Consider the following 19,344-nt stretch of genomic DNA (forward strand, 5'->3'; position numbering starts at 1 on the left):
ATATTTTTGCTATTGTGTATATATATCTTGTGTATATTTCCTATCCTCTCACTGAGGGTACACTCTAAGATACTTTGGCATATTGTCATAAAAATAAAGTACCTTTATTTTTAGTATAACTGTGTATTGTGTTTTCTTATGATATTGTGCATATGACACTAAGTGGTACTGTAGTAGCTTCACACGTCTCCTAGTTCAGCCTGAGCTGCTTTGCTAAGCTACTATTATCTATCAGCCTAAGCTGCTAGACACCCTATACACTAATAAGGGATAACTGGGCCTGGTGCAAGGTGCAAGTACCCCTTGGTACTCACTACAAGCCAGTCCAGCCTCCTACACAGGCCCCACCTGACAAAAAGTAAAAAAAGACCAGTCAAAAAAAGATGACTGAGGGGTAGCTCAGACCAGATCAGTGCTATCTGGCACGTAAAGGAAAGAGTTGACGTCAGAATGCTAAGGAGATGCCTAAATAGGTACTGTGCACGCCACTTCTGGCAGGGATTCAGTTGTGGAGCCGAACCACGACACCTACCTGCATGCAGGGGTACTGCTAAAAAATCTTCCATATTCAGTCTGATGCCTGGGGATATTCTAAGGTACAAAATCTTCAGCTAGAAATCGCTATCAGATATACCGCCCTTGAAAATACCACAGAGTGTAGTTTTATTGCACCATTTTGAGTTATGTACTATAAAAACCAGCATGCAGAAGCTGAGCTTATGCAACACATTATTGCATGTTTTCATTCTTTCTGATCATTTATATATAGACAAACTTCAGCATCCTGATGAAATGGGTCCAGGGAAAGTTGTGAATGGGTGGTACTTACCACTGAATTACGATTTGAGTACAAACTATTATTTGCGACCACATGAATAAGTTAGGTATCTTTGGTCACACTGTTCCTTGTGGTACACTATATAAATGTAAATTCCTCAACTTGCAAATCTCCAAAGCTGGATCTGGAAACTCCAATAGCTCCTGCATGTTAGTGAGTGGTGCTATTGATCCCCATCACAACGCAGACCAGCATCTAGACATGACGATGCATAGCTGCATATATGAACCAAGTCCGTTTTTTTGTGGTGCCCCCAGGTGTAGAGGAGGGTAAATTTGTATTAGTGGACAACAAAAATTAACTTGGATCCAGATTAATTCTTGAAAGTCCACTTTAGAGATCATGGGGTGGGGGGAACAGTTGGTGAGGTGTCTGCTGTTAGAAAGAATAGGTACTACTGAAGTAAGTAACTTATTCTTCTGATCTAAAGTTCTAACTGCAGATTCACTCTGCAAATCAGTACCAGAAAGTCTTGCAGAACCGAACGGTCAAAGCAGCCCACCATCTGGACTTAAGAATCTATACAGGAGTGCCTGGTGAAAGTATGGACGGGTGTCAGCGTGGAATATGTCCAAGGAAGACAACCAGTACAAGAACACCCCAAGCTATGCTGTAGTTACAGCATTCGCTCAGATGAATGAGCCCTCAGAAGGTTCGTTCTTGGTCAAAGCTTAATAGTTTAAAGCAAAGGAAACCCCTTTAGGATATTGTTCATTTCTGGAAAGCCTTTCTTGTGTCCACACCAGCGAATCCTTTGATCATCTGATCATTGAACTAGACCTCCTATAGATACAGAAGCTAAGCGGATATAGTGCGCCCAACCAATATTGTCTCTTCTCCTCTTTAGATGGCTGTAGTGGAAAAAAGAATGCGGAGGGCGTGATGGACTTTCCCACATGGAAAGGTGGTACCACTTTTCTGAGAATGGATGCACAGGCCATAGATACCAGCTTGTCAGGATAAAAATATAGTATACAGAAGTGAAACTGAAAAGACTTTCAACTGACCGATGCAGTGAGCAGAAGTGATTGTAATGTAATAATTTATTGTACAGATAATAAAATCCAATACAAATGATCAAGACAAAAGGAAAAAGGAAAGAAGAAAAAAAAAAAAAAAAAAAAAAAAACCAATGCCCTCAGTAACTGAGTTCAAACTAAAAACACACCATAAATTGCGCATGCAACATATTAAAAACATTATAAAACAATACAGTACAATACCGGCCACCTGACCCAAAGCCCCAATAAACACAGGCTAATACACATGGACACAGCCCTAAAGTGCATGGTGCATAAAATTATGATTTCACTGAACATCATCATCAAATACCGATAAAATTCCTCGTCCTAACTAATAACTGGCAAAAGCATGGAAAAATATCCAACTAAGTGTGTTCATTGCTCGCAGTGCCATTAAATTTAGATTGTGCAAATGTAATCAATTTGGTCAGTAACACATTTAACATTGGATTGCCTGCGTCCAGAGACTGAATAATTGCTTGTCGGCAAGAGCGGATTCCTAATTCATTCCATTTGCTCCAGAGCAAAAGTCTACGCTCCTTTGATAAGGCTGGACATAGGCAGACCACATGATCAATGGTTTCCTCCGCATCGCTACAGCCTCTGCATATCACACTGTCCCCAGGGGATAGCTGCCATTGAGGCAAATGTTTTAAAAAAAAACAATCAACCATCCTTGGGGCCAAAAAGGCCTTTTTCAACCAAAACCCATATGAGCAGAAGAAAAAACTGGAGGACGTACCTGGTTTAAAAGAGCCAATTACTGCCCAGGCATGCTTCCGATGGGCAAGAAGAGAACAGTCTGAGTGAGAAGAGTATAATTGAATAAGCCTTTTAATCTCTGATTTAAACAAGGAATAGGGGGGGATAGCTTTCCCAAAGATCGCCGGCATCCAATCGCCGTTTGCAGTCAACCAAAAATTGGGAGTAAGGGCACTTCGATTTTGGCTCACTAATTTCTTGCCACAGGACTGCCTCCAGATGGCCAACTGAGGCCTGACGCAGTTTATGACACAACTTCAGGAAAGCACCAGCATCAACTGCCACCAGATCCGGAAGCCCAAACTCCAACTGTACCTGCGCCGATAAAGCCAGGTGCGGAACATGAAAAACTCTTTTATAGATTTTATTAACCAACCTATTTAATAGGTAGGAACCTTTGTCCAACAAAATTTCTTGACCATAAACAAGCGTGGGGACGATCTTTGCTTTCATGACTTTCATTAAGGGAATGAGGGTCGGCCCCTTTAACACTTTTGCTAATTTGGAAAAAGCCACCTGCAGAAGTAATTGCAATGAGGGGCAGTTTTTAATGTCAAAAGTCTCAAGAGTACAGCTGTAAAGAGGTCAAATGGAGCACATGTCAGGAAGATTAAAGCCAGATTAAGGTCCCATTGTGGTATAATTAAGGGGGCGGGGGAAAATAAGCACAAAAGCACCATTAAGAAATGCCGATAAAATTCAGGTGATTTGAATAAAGATGGAAGTCGGTCAAACAAAGGAAGGCAAAAGGGCAGACAAGTAACTTGCTGAACCAAACAGCAAGAACAAAAGAATATCAGATAATTTTACCTTTAGGGGATCAGACTTATTTTCCTCATGGCAGACCACAAATCTAGCCCAACAAACTGCATATTTGTTATTAGTGGATGGACTGCAGGCAGCCGAAATAACATTTACCACCTCAGGCGGCAGATGAAAACTACTCAGCTGGTTTTGCTTAATCTCCAAGCATGGAGGTCTAGATTGTTGAGGTTTAGTTGTATCACACTGCCCTGTTTTTGGGATAGCAGATCATGCTGAAGAGGAATCCAAAGAGGCAGGCATATGTTGAGGGTCAGCAATTTCAAGTACCACAACCTCTTGGCCCAATCCGAACCCATCACAGTTAGTTGTGCTGACTTTCTTCAGGACCTGTGTGAACAGCAGCAGAAGCAGAAATGCACACGAGGCTGGGATCCTAATGAGCATTGAATGGACCCCAAGAGACCCCAGAGGGGGAAACTTTAGAGTGCTAAAAGTGGGACACTGATTGTTTAGGAAATAGCAAAAACATCTACAGAGGTTATGCCCTGCCATGCAAAGATAGTCAGTGCCATAGCTGGGTGCAGGCACCACTAATGATCTGCTATACCACACCTGCCAAGCTTGTCTGCTTCTCATGTTGAGAGACTCTACTTGGTGACTCACTGTCAGGGCGATTGGGTACAGGACTCTTCATCCAGCTTGTTGCAGTACCACATGGCAGTCATGTTTCTGTCAGTACCTGGAATGACTGCCCATGATGAAAGGAAGAAAAGACAGGAAAGCCAGGCAGATGACACACAGCTTTGAACGACTGTTGTAATGGCACTGCTCAAGGAAAGATAAGAAGCCCCTGATTTCCAGATCATCAAGGTGACCACCTCAACTCTTAAGTGTGTGCGTTTGTCACCACCCTTAGAGCGAGGACAGAACGGTCTACCACACATTAGACTGGCATATGACATTTAGAACTGAAAATCCCAGATCACCTCATTGGAGACATGTATCATATCCATAAGGCATTCCCAAGCCTGATCCTACTGCAGGTGACTATACCACTGCAGAGCCCACAACTGCCAGGATGCATGAAACACCAGGATGATGAAAGATGTTAAGAGACCAAGTAGCCTCGGAACTAAAAAGGCTAGGACAATAGGTCTTGTGAGAAACATAAGGATCATAGCCCGAGTGTACTGGACTCTTTTGTGGTGGAAGCACCCTCACGGCAACCACATCTAGAACGACCATTTGCTGCAGGACACCGGAGTTATGTTTTGTTCCACGAATAAACACGGTCCTTTTGGAGGCTACATTCCTGCACACACTCAAAACGCTTTAGGTTGGAAAAGTCAACATTGATTGACAATCGATGAAACTAAGTTCTGAATAGATATCAAAGGGCTTGGAAAAAGAGAAACTGATGGCAACATGCGGGATTAGTGCCAACGTGTAAACTGTGTCATCATGTCTGGAGGCAGGACGGATTTGCAATGGAGACAGATGGTGCCACCTGCTGCTCTGCAGGAGCTATTGTAAGAGCTTCCACATCCAGACTTGCGCCTGTGCAGATGACAAGGTAAGGAATCTGCTGTTGCATTGGATGAAGTTAAGTTTATGAACAATTTTTTTTAAGTTCTTGCATAAAGATATTTACTTTTTTTAAATGCTTCAGGGCCATGTGTGAAATAACAATCACTTTTGCAGTAGCTAGTAGTGATTCCCACCCAAAGAAGAAAGTTATGCCATCACTTACTTTCTTGAGATAGCTCTGGTCTTAAAGTAGGAAAGGTCCTAGTTTATTTTCCTATTGGCAGCATCCCATGAAATGTGGGAAGAGACTAAATGGTGTATGATTAGAAAGGGTAATACAACAAATATCAGCTTATGGTGTAGTTGACAAGGACCTCCTTACTGATCAAACAATTGTCGTTTCCTGAGAACGATTTCTATAATGCCAAACAATGGTTTTAACCTCTTGAGAAGGGGAAAGTGCAAGATACAAGACAGATGTAACAGAGTTGGGAGCTCTACTGTCTTTTTGATCTGCGATCTTCATAAAACTATTCCAATCAAACATGAGATCAAGTGCATTACTGAAGTCCCCATCCACTACAACAGTGGATCACAACCTTTTGACTTCTGTCAACCCCATTTCTCATTACTGGAACACGGAGACCCCTACTGAATCGTTATTGGAATCCAGGGACCCCCACTGAATCATTACAGGAAGCTGGAGACGGAGGTGATGATTTGAAACGCAAAACAATGCAAAAAAAATGCAGAAACAAGCATTCCATCAACCACATACACAGATGGTAACACGTTTCATTTAATTTGCACAAAAAAAATATATATATATATTTAATAGGAAGGTTAGAGCTTTTCTAAATTCAATTGAAGCCACACATAGGCCATACTATATCCTGTTTAATGCACCTGCTCTGCTTTCACTAATCAATCTGAGGATAGTAATTTAATTTTTAGCTCCAATTTCAAATTCCTTGAGATTCACAGTATGTTTTAAAATGTTCGGTTGTACATTTAGCCAATTTATCTAAATGCACTTTATTAATTTGTTAATATTAGTTAATTTTCTAAGCCGTCACAGACCCCCTGAGGAGGCTTTGCAGATCTCAGGGCCCCCGGACTACAGGTTGGGAACCACTACACTATAATATAACCACTGTCCATCACAAAACAATAAGAGGTTCCTCAGAATTTGATGAGGATTAATGTATGGGAGACAACAGTTAACACACCATAGGTGTTTTGTTAGATACTTTGAAATAGAGAACAGAAGAGCAACCTTTGTTATCTTTTTTTTCAATGAAATTATCGCCCGCTGTGAATAAGCGTAGTCTGTTGTGAATAGGTGTACTGATACATATGGGGGTAGATGTGAAACAACTGTCACTTTATGGCTGTATCCAACCTACATTTCACATCTCTACCCAAGCTACACTACACAGATTTACTTTCTGTAAGATGAGTTTATGGAAACTTAATATTGTTACAAGCTTGCTGTACTTATTTTGATTTTGGAAGCTTGAATCATAATACTTAGCAGGTGACCAACATAGTTGACATCAGTAGGCAGTTATAGTTAGGACCTAGTTTCAAGGAATGTCAGCTTTCTGTGCTATTAACCTACATGTCTTCAATACCTGTGCTGAAGATTTTATGTTCCCTGACTTAGAAATAATGCTAATAGTTTTCATCTATACAGGTAACAGCCTCATCATTAAGAACAAACAAAGTAAACATATTTCGGGCTGACAGTGCAAAGGCTTCAGCAGTGGAAAGAGGTAAAAGTAAGGATGAAGAAAAGAGAAAGGGCCAGAATATGGTAGAGAGAAAGAAACGAAAAAGTGGTGAGAAGGAATACAAGAAAGGTGGGAGGAAAGGATAGGTTCAGCATGACGAAAGAATAAAAATGAGCAATTTTAGGAATAGATTATACTGTTCCTTCCTGAAACGAGTTTGTTAACGATATGCATCATGACATAATACCTGTGGGTTGACAACCATCTCTTCTTGAGTAGTATTCTGTTGTTTTAGTGCCTCAATCTGTTGAAGCGTGAAGAAGGGGCGACGGCGGCAGGGGGGTTCCTCTGGGTGTCGCTGGCCCCACTCCTGGAATTTTTCAGCGTGTCGACACTGCACGTGGAGGCGCAGGTTCTTCTTGTGTTTGGTAGTAAAATGACAATAATCACAAGAAAAAGGTTTTCCACCTGAAAGGAGGGAAATGGATATTACCTGTTGGTTTTAATTAACAGACCCACTTAGTGGTGAAGGTGCCCTCTACAAACACGTCTGTTGTGTGAGGTGTGGCCTACGTTTGTCTTCTGCACAACACTCGAGATTCAGACTAGTGTTGATGCATTTTAAAGCTTAATAAAGCCATCTGTGTTTTCACAGGATCGGCAAATAGACAATTCACAAAGGTAGCATACTTTTGTTATTTTGATTTCATGGTACACCACAAGTGGATTTGTTAGTTTGGCTATGTTTATTTTGGACATGGAGTGATACATTGATGATAGACACTTGAAGTCTTTAAAGTACATGTGCTGAGGAGAAACCAGTTCTACCTGCATCCTGGATCATGCAGGGTATCAGTGAAGAGTAAAGCAAGCCCTCAATAAACAGATGGATATTATCTGCTTCATGGATAAAGTTTGTTTCACTGTGCATGTTTACATCTATTTCAAAAAGAGAAAGTGGTCCACACACAACATGGTCCAAACGTAGAGAAGGATGTGTTATAAATGTGTGCTGTACACATCTCTGATAAAAACATGTCCAGATAAAAAAGCCCAGGCATTCACATGGATCTTTTCAATAATATGCACCATTTTACTGGTCCAAGTTATCAGTAAAAGATATTACACTATAGTAGCATGAAGGGGATATGGGAGGAAGTATAAAACTTACCTGTGTGCTTCACAGCAAGATGAGACACAAGGAAGTCTTCACGGAAGGTGCAGTATTTGCAGAAACTACATTTGTAGGGTTTATCATTCATGTGAGTTAGCTGGTGGTTGAGCAAAGCTTTCTTATCATTACAGACAACGTCACAGAACTCGCACTTAAACCTGAAACACACAGAAAAGACAGATAGATAATCACAAATTGGTTTTAGATCCATGGGACTGGAACAAAAAAGGTCTAGGATTTCTCCCCAACCCTTATATTGCTTTGTCTCTTTTCATGTTTCCCTTTCCTTCCTATGTGCCTTTCCCCATTCGTTCTTATTTTCCCCATTGGTACTCTGGTATCAAAGCCCAATATGAAAAAGAAAGCCTTGCTCTACGGACAAAAGTGCCTGCATAGTATCAGCTTTTTCCCCTGGTTTTCTTTTTTTTGTGAAAGCAGCATGTGGGAGCCCTGATTTATGGGGAGATTCACATCTTCATTGTAACTTTGATAATTGCGCTGGCCTGTATACCTAGGTTCAAACCTGCACCACTGCATTTACAGACTGCATCTTCAGGTTTCAGAGTCCAGCTTTTAGTACAGACTAGGTATCCAGTGTCCTAGTCGGTGGGGACCATCACCTTTGACTGCGCATGGTTGCCCCTGCGTGTTCAAGGATTTGGGGAAAACATCTGACAGTTGCAGAGAATCATGAAAACGGAGTGGGATTCAAATCTCAGACCAGAAAGGCAAGTATATTGCATTATATCACAACAGTCAGTAATATAGTACGCATAGCAAAAGCAGAAACTGGAAGAAAGAGAAACAACAGGCAATGAGGCAGCCGCACAAAGTATATGGAAAGAAAAAAAGACTGGAGAATATTTTAAAAAAAGCAGACAAGGAGAGAACTCTGAAAAAGGAGACACTGAAGCAAAAAAAGAAAAGAAAATGGCAATGGAATCATTACACAAAAGAGCTCACCAGGTAAGGACACCAGAGACCTAGGGGAAAAACAACGATCCCACGGCAATGTCACAGCTAACAATAAAAAATTATGCACGGGCAAGGTGCTTGAAAAAATTGAAAAGGTATGTACTGATAAAACCAAACATGCATAACACACCATTGAGGGAGATTCGGGAACACAGAAAATAAAGATAGTACTTCAAGAACCGTCTTTGTAATACAATAAAAACTATATACATTATCTCCACAAAACCAGGACAGCAAGAATCCTTGGGGAACGGGTGACATGGAAAAGACAGACATGAAACTAGTAAATCACACCAGAGGTGCCAAATGTGTAAATAACAAAGGTGACGATGCTGTACAATAGGAGAGAATTATGTGAAAGAAGATTGGAGAGGGAGGCAAGGACATCACTACACAGGAGGCACTCGCTAGGAAATGAAGCTTGGAGAGACATATAAGTAGAATAATGACAGGGCGTGAAGCCATGAAAGGAAACTAGAATACACTCCAAAGGCAGATGATGTAATCAGCATGCAAGAAAAGCACTCTTTGTAGAGAGCTGGAGGAGCACAAAAATAGGGCAGGTGACTTGGACTTGAACAACACTTACCTGCTGTTGCCAATAACCTGGATGTGAGTTAATAAATGCATCTTGAAGGTGTAGCGCTTTTTGAAAGATTTCCCACACTGAAAGAGAGCATCAAAACTGCTTGTCACACAGACATTCTCTGTGTTTGCCATTTCTTTTCCTCCCAAGCATTACTCCTCTACAATACAACTACAACCACACAAGCACTAAAAAACTACATGCACCTCTTGACTCATTACAAGCTACTATGTGTTTATAGACTCCTCACAGGATATTACACACATTTCCCTAAACTATTCAATACATACACCACTTGCTGAACCATTAGTTTACACCAAATGCTAAATGTTCATGAAATTAGTAGAGCAGAGTATATAATTCTACTTGGAATTGCATAATATTTCCTTTCTTTCATAAATATTTTCCCTCGAAACATAAGTTATTTTCTTGTAAGGGCGGTTTGCCAGAGTGTTAACTGGTATAGTTTGACATAATAAATGACTATTATCCAATGTGAAACTTTGAATACCAAGGTAATGTAATATGTAACAAGTTGTCTAACAGAAGACCCACAAAGGGGTGGGAGGGAGTACTCTGAGCTCATTTTTGCCCATACATCCTAATCCCACAGTGGTTCTTCTGGCTAGGACCGCCCTTGTTCAGAATCTTAGCATGTCTTGTGTAAGCACATAGAACAAACCAGTAACAAATGAAGCACATCTCCATTGAGGTCTGCTGGGGCAAATAGCTCTGTTTATTTAACCTATTTCTATAACCTGTACCTAGCCACAGGGCAGTGGGGAAGTGTATAGGTAACACAGGGGCCTAGAGCAGTGGTTCTTTTATTTCTATGGACCATAAAAAAATGACTATTGGAAGCCTTGGTCCCGGCCTAAGCAATTTATGTGATTTGAACCTCAAAATAATATCCAAAATACAGACATGAGTATACATCAAACAAACATACAATTTATATAATATTTTGTTTGATTCACAAACAAAAAGATACACAAAATCACAAACAAAATGATACCAATATGAAAATTTTAATTTTAATGTGAAGGTTGGAGCGTTTCAAAATGTGGTTTTATTTCTAAAAGACAATGCGATATGCTAGGTAGTAACATATTACTTTGTATTTTTTTTACTTCTAATGTATGTTGTCTTTTTATCTGCAAATATTCGTTCTTGAAATAAGACCACCATATGTCAATACTATTTTTCGGTGTACTTGCATTGCTCTCACATGTGAAGCTAAGAAACACCTTCTTAATGTTTAGCCTCTCGTTTCCAATCTATTTACTTTAGCATTTTATTTTTACATTTCGCTTTTTGCCTGAGTAAATACCTTACTAATATGCTAATATTATTCAATGCTCTAACAGTCAAGTACTTCTGAGGTCTGTGGAACCCATCTCAAGAACCGGTGGTCTAGGATCATTATACAAATTATTAAGGTGGGGTTTTCAAGTCAGGAAATTGGTTGGATATTAAAATATGAAAAGGTTTGTTTTAAGTCCTCCTAGAAAGCAAGATCGTTTGGTTTAGCCTGATGTAGTTCAGGAAAGAATCCCAAAAACTGGGATCTAGGCTCGAGAATGCTTGTTTTACTGTTAAAGGAATTTATAGAATTGGGTGATTTCGGCCTCTAGTTTTTCAATATCCGCCAGTAAATTGTAGTTGGTTCTTTAAATAGAGAGGTAGAGGGGTGTGAACCACTTTATGTGAAAAGAAGATCTCTTCAGTTCAGTTCATTCTTCAAGTGGCAGCCAATGAAGATGTTTTAGGATAGGGGAAACATGGTCAGATTTCTTTGCTCCTATAGCTAGTCATGTGGGCACATCTAGTTAAGCTCAGAGAGTTATTTGAAGGCCTCCGAATACAGCATATCTTCCATCTAGATGAATGAGTAGAGTTATTTTGGCCCTGATGTCTGCATGAGGGATGGGGAGTTGTAGCTTCTTGAGCAAAAGGATGTTGATAGGATGTAGATGTAGTCAACTTTGCAAAGTGACAATTTAGGGTGAGGTTTTAGCCTAGAATGCATACAAGCATCTCTGCACACTGCACCAGGCATTGGCAGATGGCTAACGGATGCAGAATGGACACCCACATTTGTCCTGGGGAGGGGAGTGAGTAGAGAAGAAAAGTAGACATTCTGACACTTTCAAAGAGAAGACTGTATCTAGTTTGCTAGATTATTGATGAAAGACGTAGGAGTTATTTTATTGGACATTTCGACAATCACATGGAAAACTGTGTCAGCAGCATATTGATGAATGGAGATAGAATTTACTCGATAAATGTAGCCAGTGATTCCATACACATACGGAACAATTGAGGTGAAAGGATGGATCTTTGTGGTACACCATATTTCACTTAAGTGGGGCTGATTCAAAGGAGTTGAATTTCATGCACTGAGACCTTTAAGAGGCTACAACGGCTGACACAGTTGAAAGGGCACACCATGGGTGTAGTCCGTGAACTTGTAGGATTGCTAGTGAAACTGGCATACAAGTGAAGCCAGCTCCAAGGAACTGGACTGCTTGAAGTGCACCCAGCCCAAGTCTGCCTTGTCGCTGAAAAGTGGAGCACCGTTGAAGGGCATGTTCACAGATTTCTCTTGGACATCATCTGAGAATCCAGTAAAGCAATTCCAAGCATGGTGGTGGATAGCAACGGAAAAGACCATGAACTACAACACTGATTCACTGGGTCCAAGCCAGAGATTAGGATTTGTTTTGCCACATTTTGCTCATCGCGCATACCTTTCACAATATGATGACAAAGATGATCAAAAGATTCAATGTGCCGAATTTCGCCTCTTCCCACAAGGCATGAGAGTAGAAAACTAGGTGACATAGTGAATTTGTAGAACAAAGGGCAAGGCTCCCAAACGACCTCCTTCTCCATGGCCCCAATCTTTTTTTGACTTGCTGCTGGCAGAGGAAGCATGGAAGTGTCATAGAGCTAGTTGGAGGAAAAGGATGTCTAAACCCAGGTCTCTATGGGAAGGAGTGAGCATTATACATTTTGGGTCCCCAGGCACTGAGCGGTAGTAGGGGACGAACTATAAGTTCACTGCTGGTACCAAAGCGAGTTTGTACCATGCCACTAAAATGAGATTCATCAATTTCTTGTTTAAGGGGAGCAAAGGTTTGACTGTCTAACATGCAGGTTGCAAAAATCTGTGAGCATGCTAGCCTTGTTGTCTTACATAGGTAATGGCAGCCGAAGAGTCTCTAGAGCCTCATAGAGGACTGCTGTGAATGAAGCAACTTTGTCAGTGTGAGACCCAAATGACATCCAGTGCAACCCTGGAGACGTGTTATGGACACTTGCATTTTGTAGCGCCAACTAGTTGCTATGGTCCACCCCAAAGTGGGGGCTGTGGCGTAGACGGGCCACATGAATACTATCACTGTGGACATGATAAACAAAGTTTCGTAATTCAGTGGGGGCCAGATGTATAACAAACAGCTCCCAAACTCTGTCAACATACTCCCTAAGAGGCAAAGCCCTGTAAAGAGCTTCCTCCAGTAAATGCTGTGCCCTGTAACCTGACCAGAATGGCTCAGTCTTTGGAAAATTTGTGAAAGTGAGCAACAACCCTGAAGATGACACTGATGGTGCCAGGGAGAGTACTGATGCTGATAGTGGGGCAACCACCAAAATCTTCGGCGAAGGTACTGGTTTGCCGGGGACCAGAATACTGTCATGGAGAGTCACAATGTGGTTGGGCAGCCTTGGAGCCACTGGCTGGCTCCATGTCGACTCCATGGGCCTCTGAGGTGCAAAAGAGGCATGGGAGTGGAGTATCTGTGGAAGAAAGCCAGTATTACCTGGTAGTAGGCCAGGTTATAAGTGCCAGATGTGAAAAGGATCATCGGCTTTGTGTCAAGAGCCAGTACTGAATCTAATGCCAGAAACTCCACTGTGTCCAGGTCCCAAGTCGATGTTGAGGCCAGAGTCAACAAATTAGGTCAGTGACTGACAGACCTGCCCATGGAGTGGGAACGTTAGGAAGGCAAAAGATCAGTGATGTGCCTCTAATGCAGCACTCAGTGATCATCTGTTTTCTCTGTAAGTGGGTAGGTAGGACTTCATCTTGGACCATGATGATGAAGGAAGACGTGAGAATACATAGGGAAATTAATTATCTCTCAACCACAGTACAACAGCAGTTCTTGACCTGGGACCTGCAAAGGCCTACTCAGGGGGTCTGCAACAGTTTAGAAAATTAAATATTGGCATAATAATGAAGTATGTATACAGATTAAAAATCACACTGTAACATTCAAAAATGTAACAGCCTTTGTAAATGTGGAAGAGCTTGAAAGTGGCAGGTAAAAATGAGGTGGTTATTCTTAGCTTGATTTGTGGGAGCAGCACAAAACACAGCATGCAGATTCTAGCAGGGATAATTAGTATTCTCACTTAAAGGACTGTATTTGCCTCCAAAACGAGACCATGCATTAAGAATAAAAAAGACAAAGTGATATGGTAGAGTCTAGTATATCACTTCATACAGTACGTATGGGTAAAAGTGAGCTACACTGACATTATCCTTTAAATGGTCTTGTCTAAAGCCATACCATGTTTCATATGTTTTAACAGGATTCCCAGCTTGAAATGAATTTTTAACAGGACTCCCAGCTTGAAATGGGGGCTATTCAAAGAGTATGATAAAGCAGTAACGATCCAAAGCTGCAGAACTGCAACACGTAATATATCTTAGCTGAAGCAACACATGTTATGCTACTCATACCAGTGCAGATTCTTTGCCCTTGAACAACAATCTTGAAACACAAAGCTCTCAAAGGACCCACCTTATCACACATATGTGGTTTTTCAGTACTGTGGGTCTTCAGGTGCTGTGTCAGTCTCTTTTGCATTGGGTAGACACGATTACAGACAGGACATGGGAAGGAGTTCAGCTTTGCGGGCTAGTGAAGGATCAGAAGTAACAGATTATCAATAAAAATCATAAATGTAATATCAACTCCTCAATCAAAAATTAACAATGATTGCACTAATATCCTCAAGTCCATGTCTCACCTTTGCCAAATATCTCCAGCTGATTAAATTCAACAGCTCAAACCCCAAAATTTACTATCACTCCATATTGAACAAGGGTAGCGAAATAGGTCTGTACCAGATTTGTTGAAAATGACAGAAACAATAACAGTGGTAGGTGAGAGGGATGGAATTGCCCTTGAAACTATGGAACATGCACTGTCAATTCTGCAGTGAATGCAGCAGAATTTCCATCAGAAAGATAGGGTTAGACTGGGTCTGCAAGCAGAACATGAAACAGAAAGTGAGCCAGAGCTGTATAAATCCTATGAATCTATTATTGAAGACTAAAATCATGGAGACAACATTGACTGTTAGGCAACTTCTATAGACACAGCTAGGTGTGTATAGTGACTGGACTTAAGATTTCTGATTGTACAGCAACCTGCCTACTTTATGTTCTAGACTGCAATTGCATTATTTACAACAGGTGTAAAGAACAGAAATAGATAGTTTAAATGCAATTGCTATCACAATTGTGACGAATGTTTCAAGGAGACTGTACATGAACCTGAATAATGTAATTCTATTTGCACTGTAAGAAAAAGACATGTGACTGTGAACAGTTCGTGTCAATTCATCTAACAAACAATTCATATACTACACAAAACTCTCTCCTAATTCAAGAACATCACTGAACCCAAATCCAAATAGGTTAAGTGTAAGTTTCCACACATTATTGTGTCATCTTTCTTAACCATCTGATAGAACTATGGGGCATCTTCTGGTTTGGAGAAGGCAACATCATTCCCCTCATGCACAGCCTTTACTCGCTAGGAGAAACATGAATTCCAGAATCACCCAGAGTCCTGAGAATATCCTTTGAAGCTTCTTACTTTTGTGAAGTATTGACAGTGAGTGGTCCTCCAAAAAATAAATCAGCATTGTTTATCCTTGACACCCCATTTTTGTTATGTTTTGTACTCTTAAAGAAACCTGCTGCCCTCCTCGCTACCCTTTAAAAATGTGATTGATATACCCACTTACCACTTTAAAGCTCCTCATAGGAAGTGAAACACTATCTATTCTTTCATTATATGCACCCTGAACCTTTTATTGGCAGCTCATAAACTCAGCATTGGAGTAGCAATATTTAGGAACAAGAAGGATTTCACTCTTATCTGCAGAGGGAAGGTTGTCTGACCTAACTGCATTTTCGTTCCAGGTAATCGGGCCTGACACAAGATGACTGTTTTTTTCTATTTAAATCTCCATGGTGCTTTTGGACTTCATTTGGTTCTCAGCTTCCTGCACCTGGAGCTAAACACTGCCAATCTTATCTGCATCTCTGCTAATGAAAACACCTGATTGATATGCCTGCCTCAGTCTTGCTAAGAAAATGTTGGCTAGGACGCAGAAACAAAATTTGCCACAAAAGTAAATTTACTGTTACAAACTGCCACCAGTTTTGATTTTGGGGCATATCTGTTTATTCTCAGGCGTAGACTCTATTATATAGGACTATCACTTGACGATTTTAGCTAAGTATTGCTGTTTTGGCACCCAGTTCTGAATAGGGAGAATTTTCTTCTGCCTTGTAGGAGACCAAATATTCACTGTACTACAAGTGGAAAATCTGCTTCCAAAAAATATAGAGACTCTTGACCTCAAATAATATTGTCTAAAAACAATATTGATAACTTATTTTATGTATGTGCTTCACACTTTACTTCTTCATTTTCCAAATATTTTAAATAAAAAGTGCTGTTATCATTTAACAACTTCAGAAAAATGGATGACCGAATCAGACTTTCTGGAATTCAAACTTGTGACCTGCAATTCAGTACATGTTTCAGTGATGAGTGTTTCATGCAATAACCAAGCATCCTGCTTTCCTGCTATTAATCTGTACAATCTTCAATGTTTTTATATTTTCTACAATAGATACAGCAATTCCATAAATGCATGAATAGAAAGGGAGGAATTTATTTTGAAAGGACCTTGCACTTTCCTCTTCCCTCTGACATATTACCAAGGTTGTTAATCAATCCATACATGCCCTTGAATTCATTGACTTAGTACTCCAAGTCAGGCTTTCTAGTAACACATCACAACACAGCTCCACAAAACAATTAGACTACAGTCGCCCTTCATTATCTGCACAAAGTCACTTAACCACAAATCGTAATACTTCTTAGCATTAGGGCAAACCTGGATAACATCTTCATATCAAATGACATGCATATCTTCATTCCTATCAGTACAATATTAATTTGTGTTAAAACCCCCTGCATTGGCTCTCTTGTGAGGAAACCCTGAAACAACACACAAAGTCATACTAAATTTTCAACCATAATTATTATAATTTGCAACTACTAAGTAAATCCAGAAGCACATTAAACTACAATGAATTCTCAACACCATTCACAATGTTTATCTTTATCTCATTTCCTCACTGAGTTAGTTGAAAATTCATTTCTCCTATACCATCTTAATCACATGAGTAAGTTATTTCAAGGTTTGGACAAAGTAATCTAGAAAGACTTTAGTTGATGTAAAATACAGCCGCCTGTTTGCTTCTGAGAGATTGTTAACACTTGTTCTAAAGTCAATTATTTGATGTCTTATGACAACCAACTCCACCAGCAGGGTCCTACATATTCTTGGTGTCAAAACATATTCATCTCAAGCGTGATCAGCAACTTAATCTTTCAAAAGATTTGCAATGATCCATGTCCTATGATCATGACCTATGAACATGAGGCATAGCCTTCTAGTTAGAATCTTCATGGAAAATATCAATATTTAAGTATTTTAATAAACTATAAAAACTGAATCTTAAAGCAGTCTCCCCCCGCTACTTTACAAGAAAATGCTTCTTTGTGCATGATCACCCCCAGCGTTTTGAACTGACGCTGCTGGTATTTCGACTTAGACTGCACTGAGGCCTGCTAACCAGACACCACTGTCTGTGCTCTGACACCCTTAAAGTGTGTGTTTGATTGGATTATTCCCGATTGGCATAAGTTAACACACTTTTAAGGGCAAACCTGGATAACATCTTTATATGCACTGGGCCTGTAAGTTGAAATGTCTCTCAGGGGCTGCAGTACTTATTGTGCCACCCTGAGCGTGACAAAGAAACACAAACATGGCTTGCAGCTTGCCACTATAGACTGGTAGATCAGTTGGAAACTCTAGTAGCCCCATTGGCAAGTACAGGGTACTTGTGACAACTCAGCTGTGTTAACTCCTGAATGGGACTCCTAATGTATGTACTTTAAGGTATCAAAATAATGGTTACATCAAACCAGACTTTATTGTCAAGTCGAATTTGATGTAACTTTCGAGTAAAAGGAAAGTTTAGAAAGTTGCCCTTCTGTAGCACAAAGTTTTCCAGTGGCTATTTGTAGATACTCGCTATTAGACCGCCTTCTGCCCTCCGTGGGAGAAGTGTGAACAGCTCTGAGGAAAGGAAACATTAGAGGCCTGCTGCTGGAAGAGGTGTCATCTCTCCCTGGTAGGACGCCACACAGGGTGTGAGCCCAAAAAGGGGAAGCCACCTATTAAAGAGTAAATGGTGGACATACATAAGGAACACATTTTGGGCACTGGTAGACAGGTTGGCATCTGGAACAAGGAGGGGTAAACAGTTGCCAAAAATTTTCTTGTGGGCGAATACACCTCGGGTAGCCGCACCTTTCGGGTAGGCTACCAAGCTCCACACACCAAGAGATGGCTTTTGCCAATTTGGAAATGGCCAGAGTATTATATGTTAGTTAGGTGACACACATTACAGGAAATCGTCATCAGGCTGGAACGGACCTAGGAGACCATTGGCTAGTAACTGCCACATCCTCGAAGGCACTTTCTTGACAAAAATATGGCACCCATACCTCAGATCATGTCAGAAATGGAGAGATGACCGAAGAAGGACTGCCCTGCTGTTCCTTGACCTGGCAAAGACGGGCTGCACTAAAGACTGGATTACACTTGCTCTTCCTGGGCTCGCAAGAGAGTAACTGTGCCTATTTTGCTCTGCTTGGGGAAAGGTCAACCCCTGAGCACCAGACAGAACAGGTGAACTCAAAGTGCCAGTTGGATGACTGCCTGTTCCAGCTCCAGGGCCACGAAAGCTGAAACTGAAGAAGCCATCCACAGCTAGTCAGTAGCCATAATTACTTGACAGCCAATGACCACCGACATGCAGCCTGGGTGACTAAGTCCTAAGGCTCAAACGTTGCACCAAGTCTGCTGGACCTAGGAGAGTTGCCAGAGTGCAGATTGGTTGCCCAAGGAGAACACCAGCCATGAACAAAGGGAACCACTGGTTTCATTGTGACTGGAGACTAGTAGTCCAGCGGCAACTGGACGTTTGCTGGACCTCACCAGGATTTCAAGGGACATTGGCCCTGTGGCCAAAGTTGCCCCACAAAGAATATGAACTGAGGAATAACCCTAGGAAACACTCCAACCCCCTCAGCTCCCTCAACTTGACTGCACAGCATCTTCAGCATCCTGTATCCCTTGCATCAGGACCACTCAACTAAAGTCCATTGCGGTTTGCCAGTGGAGCCTGGCACTGGACTGGAGACTGCTTTGGTGACAAGTACAATTCCTCATTGGCCCCCTTGACTTGTTCCTTGTCGGAGATGGTCACCCAAAGCAGGACAGAGTACCCAAACACAACTTTACAAAACTTTTACAAGGTTTCAGCTAACCCCGATAGTTGCCAAAGCTTGTTTGTATTTTGAGTGAGAAGCAGTGATTTGCGATTTTCTTATTTTCTAAATTTCCAGAATCATTTGGATTGTGTTTGTTTTGGTGTCAAGAAGTTCATAAAACTAAGACCTATTTTTAGGGTTGAGCGTGCAAGCGCTGTAGCCTGCTGTAATCTCTCTGTGAGCTTTTAAACACGCCCACCGCATGCCCATCAGTTTCGTGGGTTTGTGGGCTTGCCTTTT

The 19,344-nt window shown here is 41.0% G+C and overlaps 1 protein-coding gene across 2 annotated transcripts in view; it reads right to left on the reverse strand.

The window, feature by feature from the left end:
* The window catches only part of ZNF335 (zinc finger protein 335), a 260,110-nt gene that overhangs the window by 154,376 nt on the left and 86,390 nt on the right, over window positions 1-19,344 (reverse strand). For both annotated transcript variants that reach the window (XM_069243523.1, XM_069243522.1), the window contains 4 exons: window positions 14,194-14,310; window positions 9,386-9,462; window positions 7,819-7,979; window positions 6,895-7,115 (listed from right to left, as the gene is read on the reverse strand). In XM_069243523.1, the coding sequence (XP_069099624.1) occupies window positions 6,895-7,115; window positions 7,819-7,979; window positions 9,386-9,462; window positions 14,194-14,310 (576 nt within the window). The remainder of the gene's footprint in view (window positions 1-6,894; window positions 7,116-7,818; window positions 7,980-9,385; window positions 9,463-14,193; window positions 14,311-19,344) is intronic.

The sequence above is a fragment of the Pleurodeles waltl genome, chromosome 7 (assembly GCF_031143425.1).
Source record: "Pleurodeles waltl isolate 20211129_DDA chromosome 7, aPleWal1.hap1.20221129, whole genome shotgun sequence".
Taxonomy (NCBI): Eukaryota; Metazoa; Chordata; class Amphibia; order Caudata; family Salamandridae; genus Pleurodeles; species Pleurodeles waltl.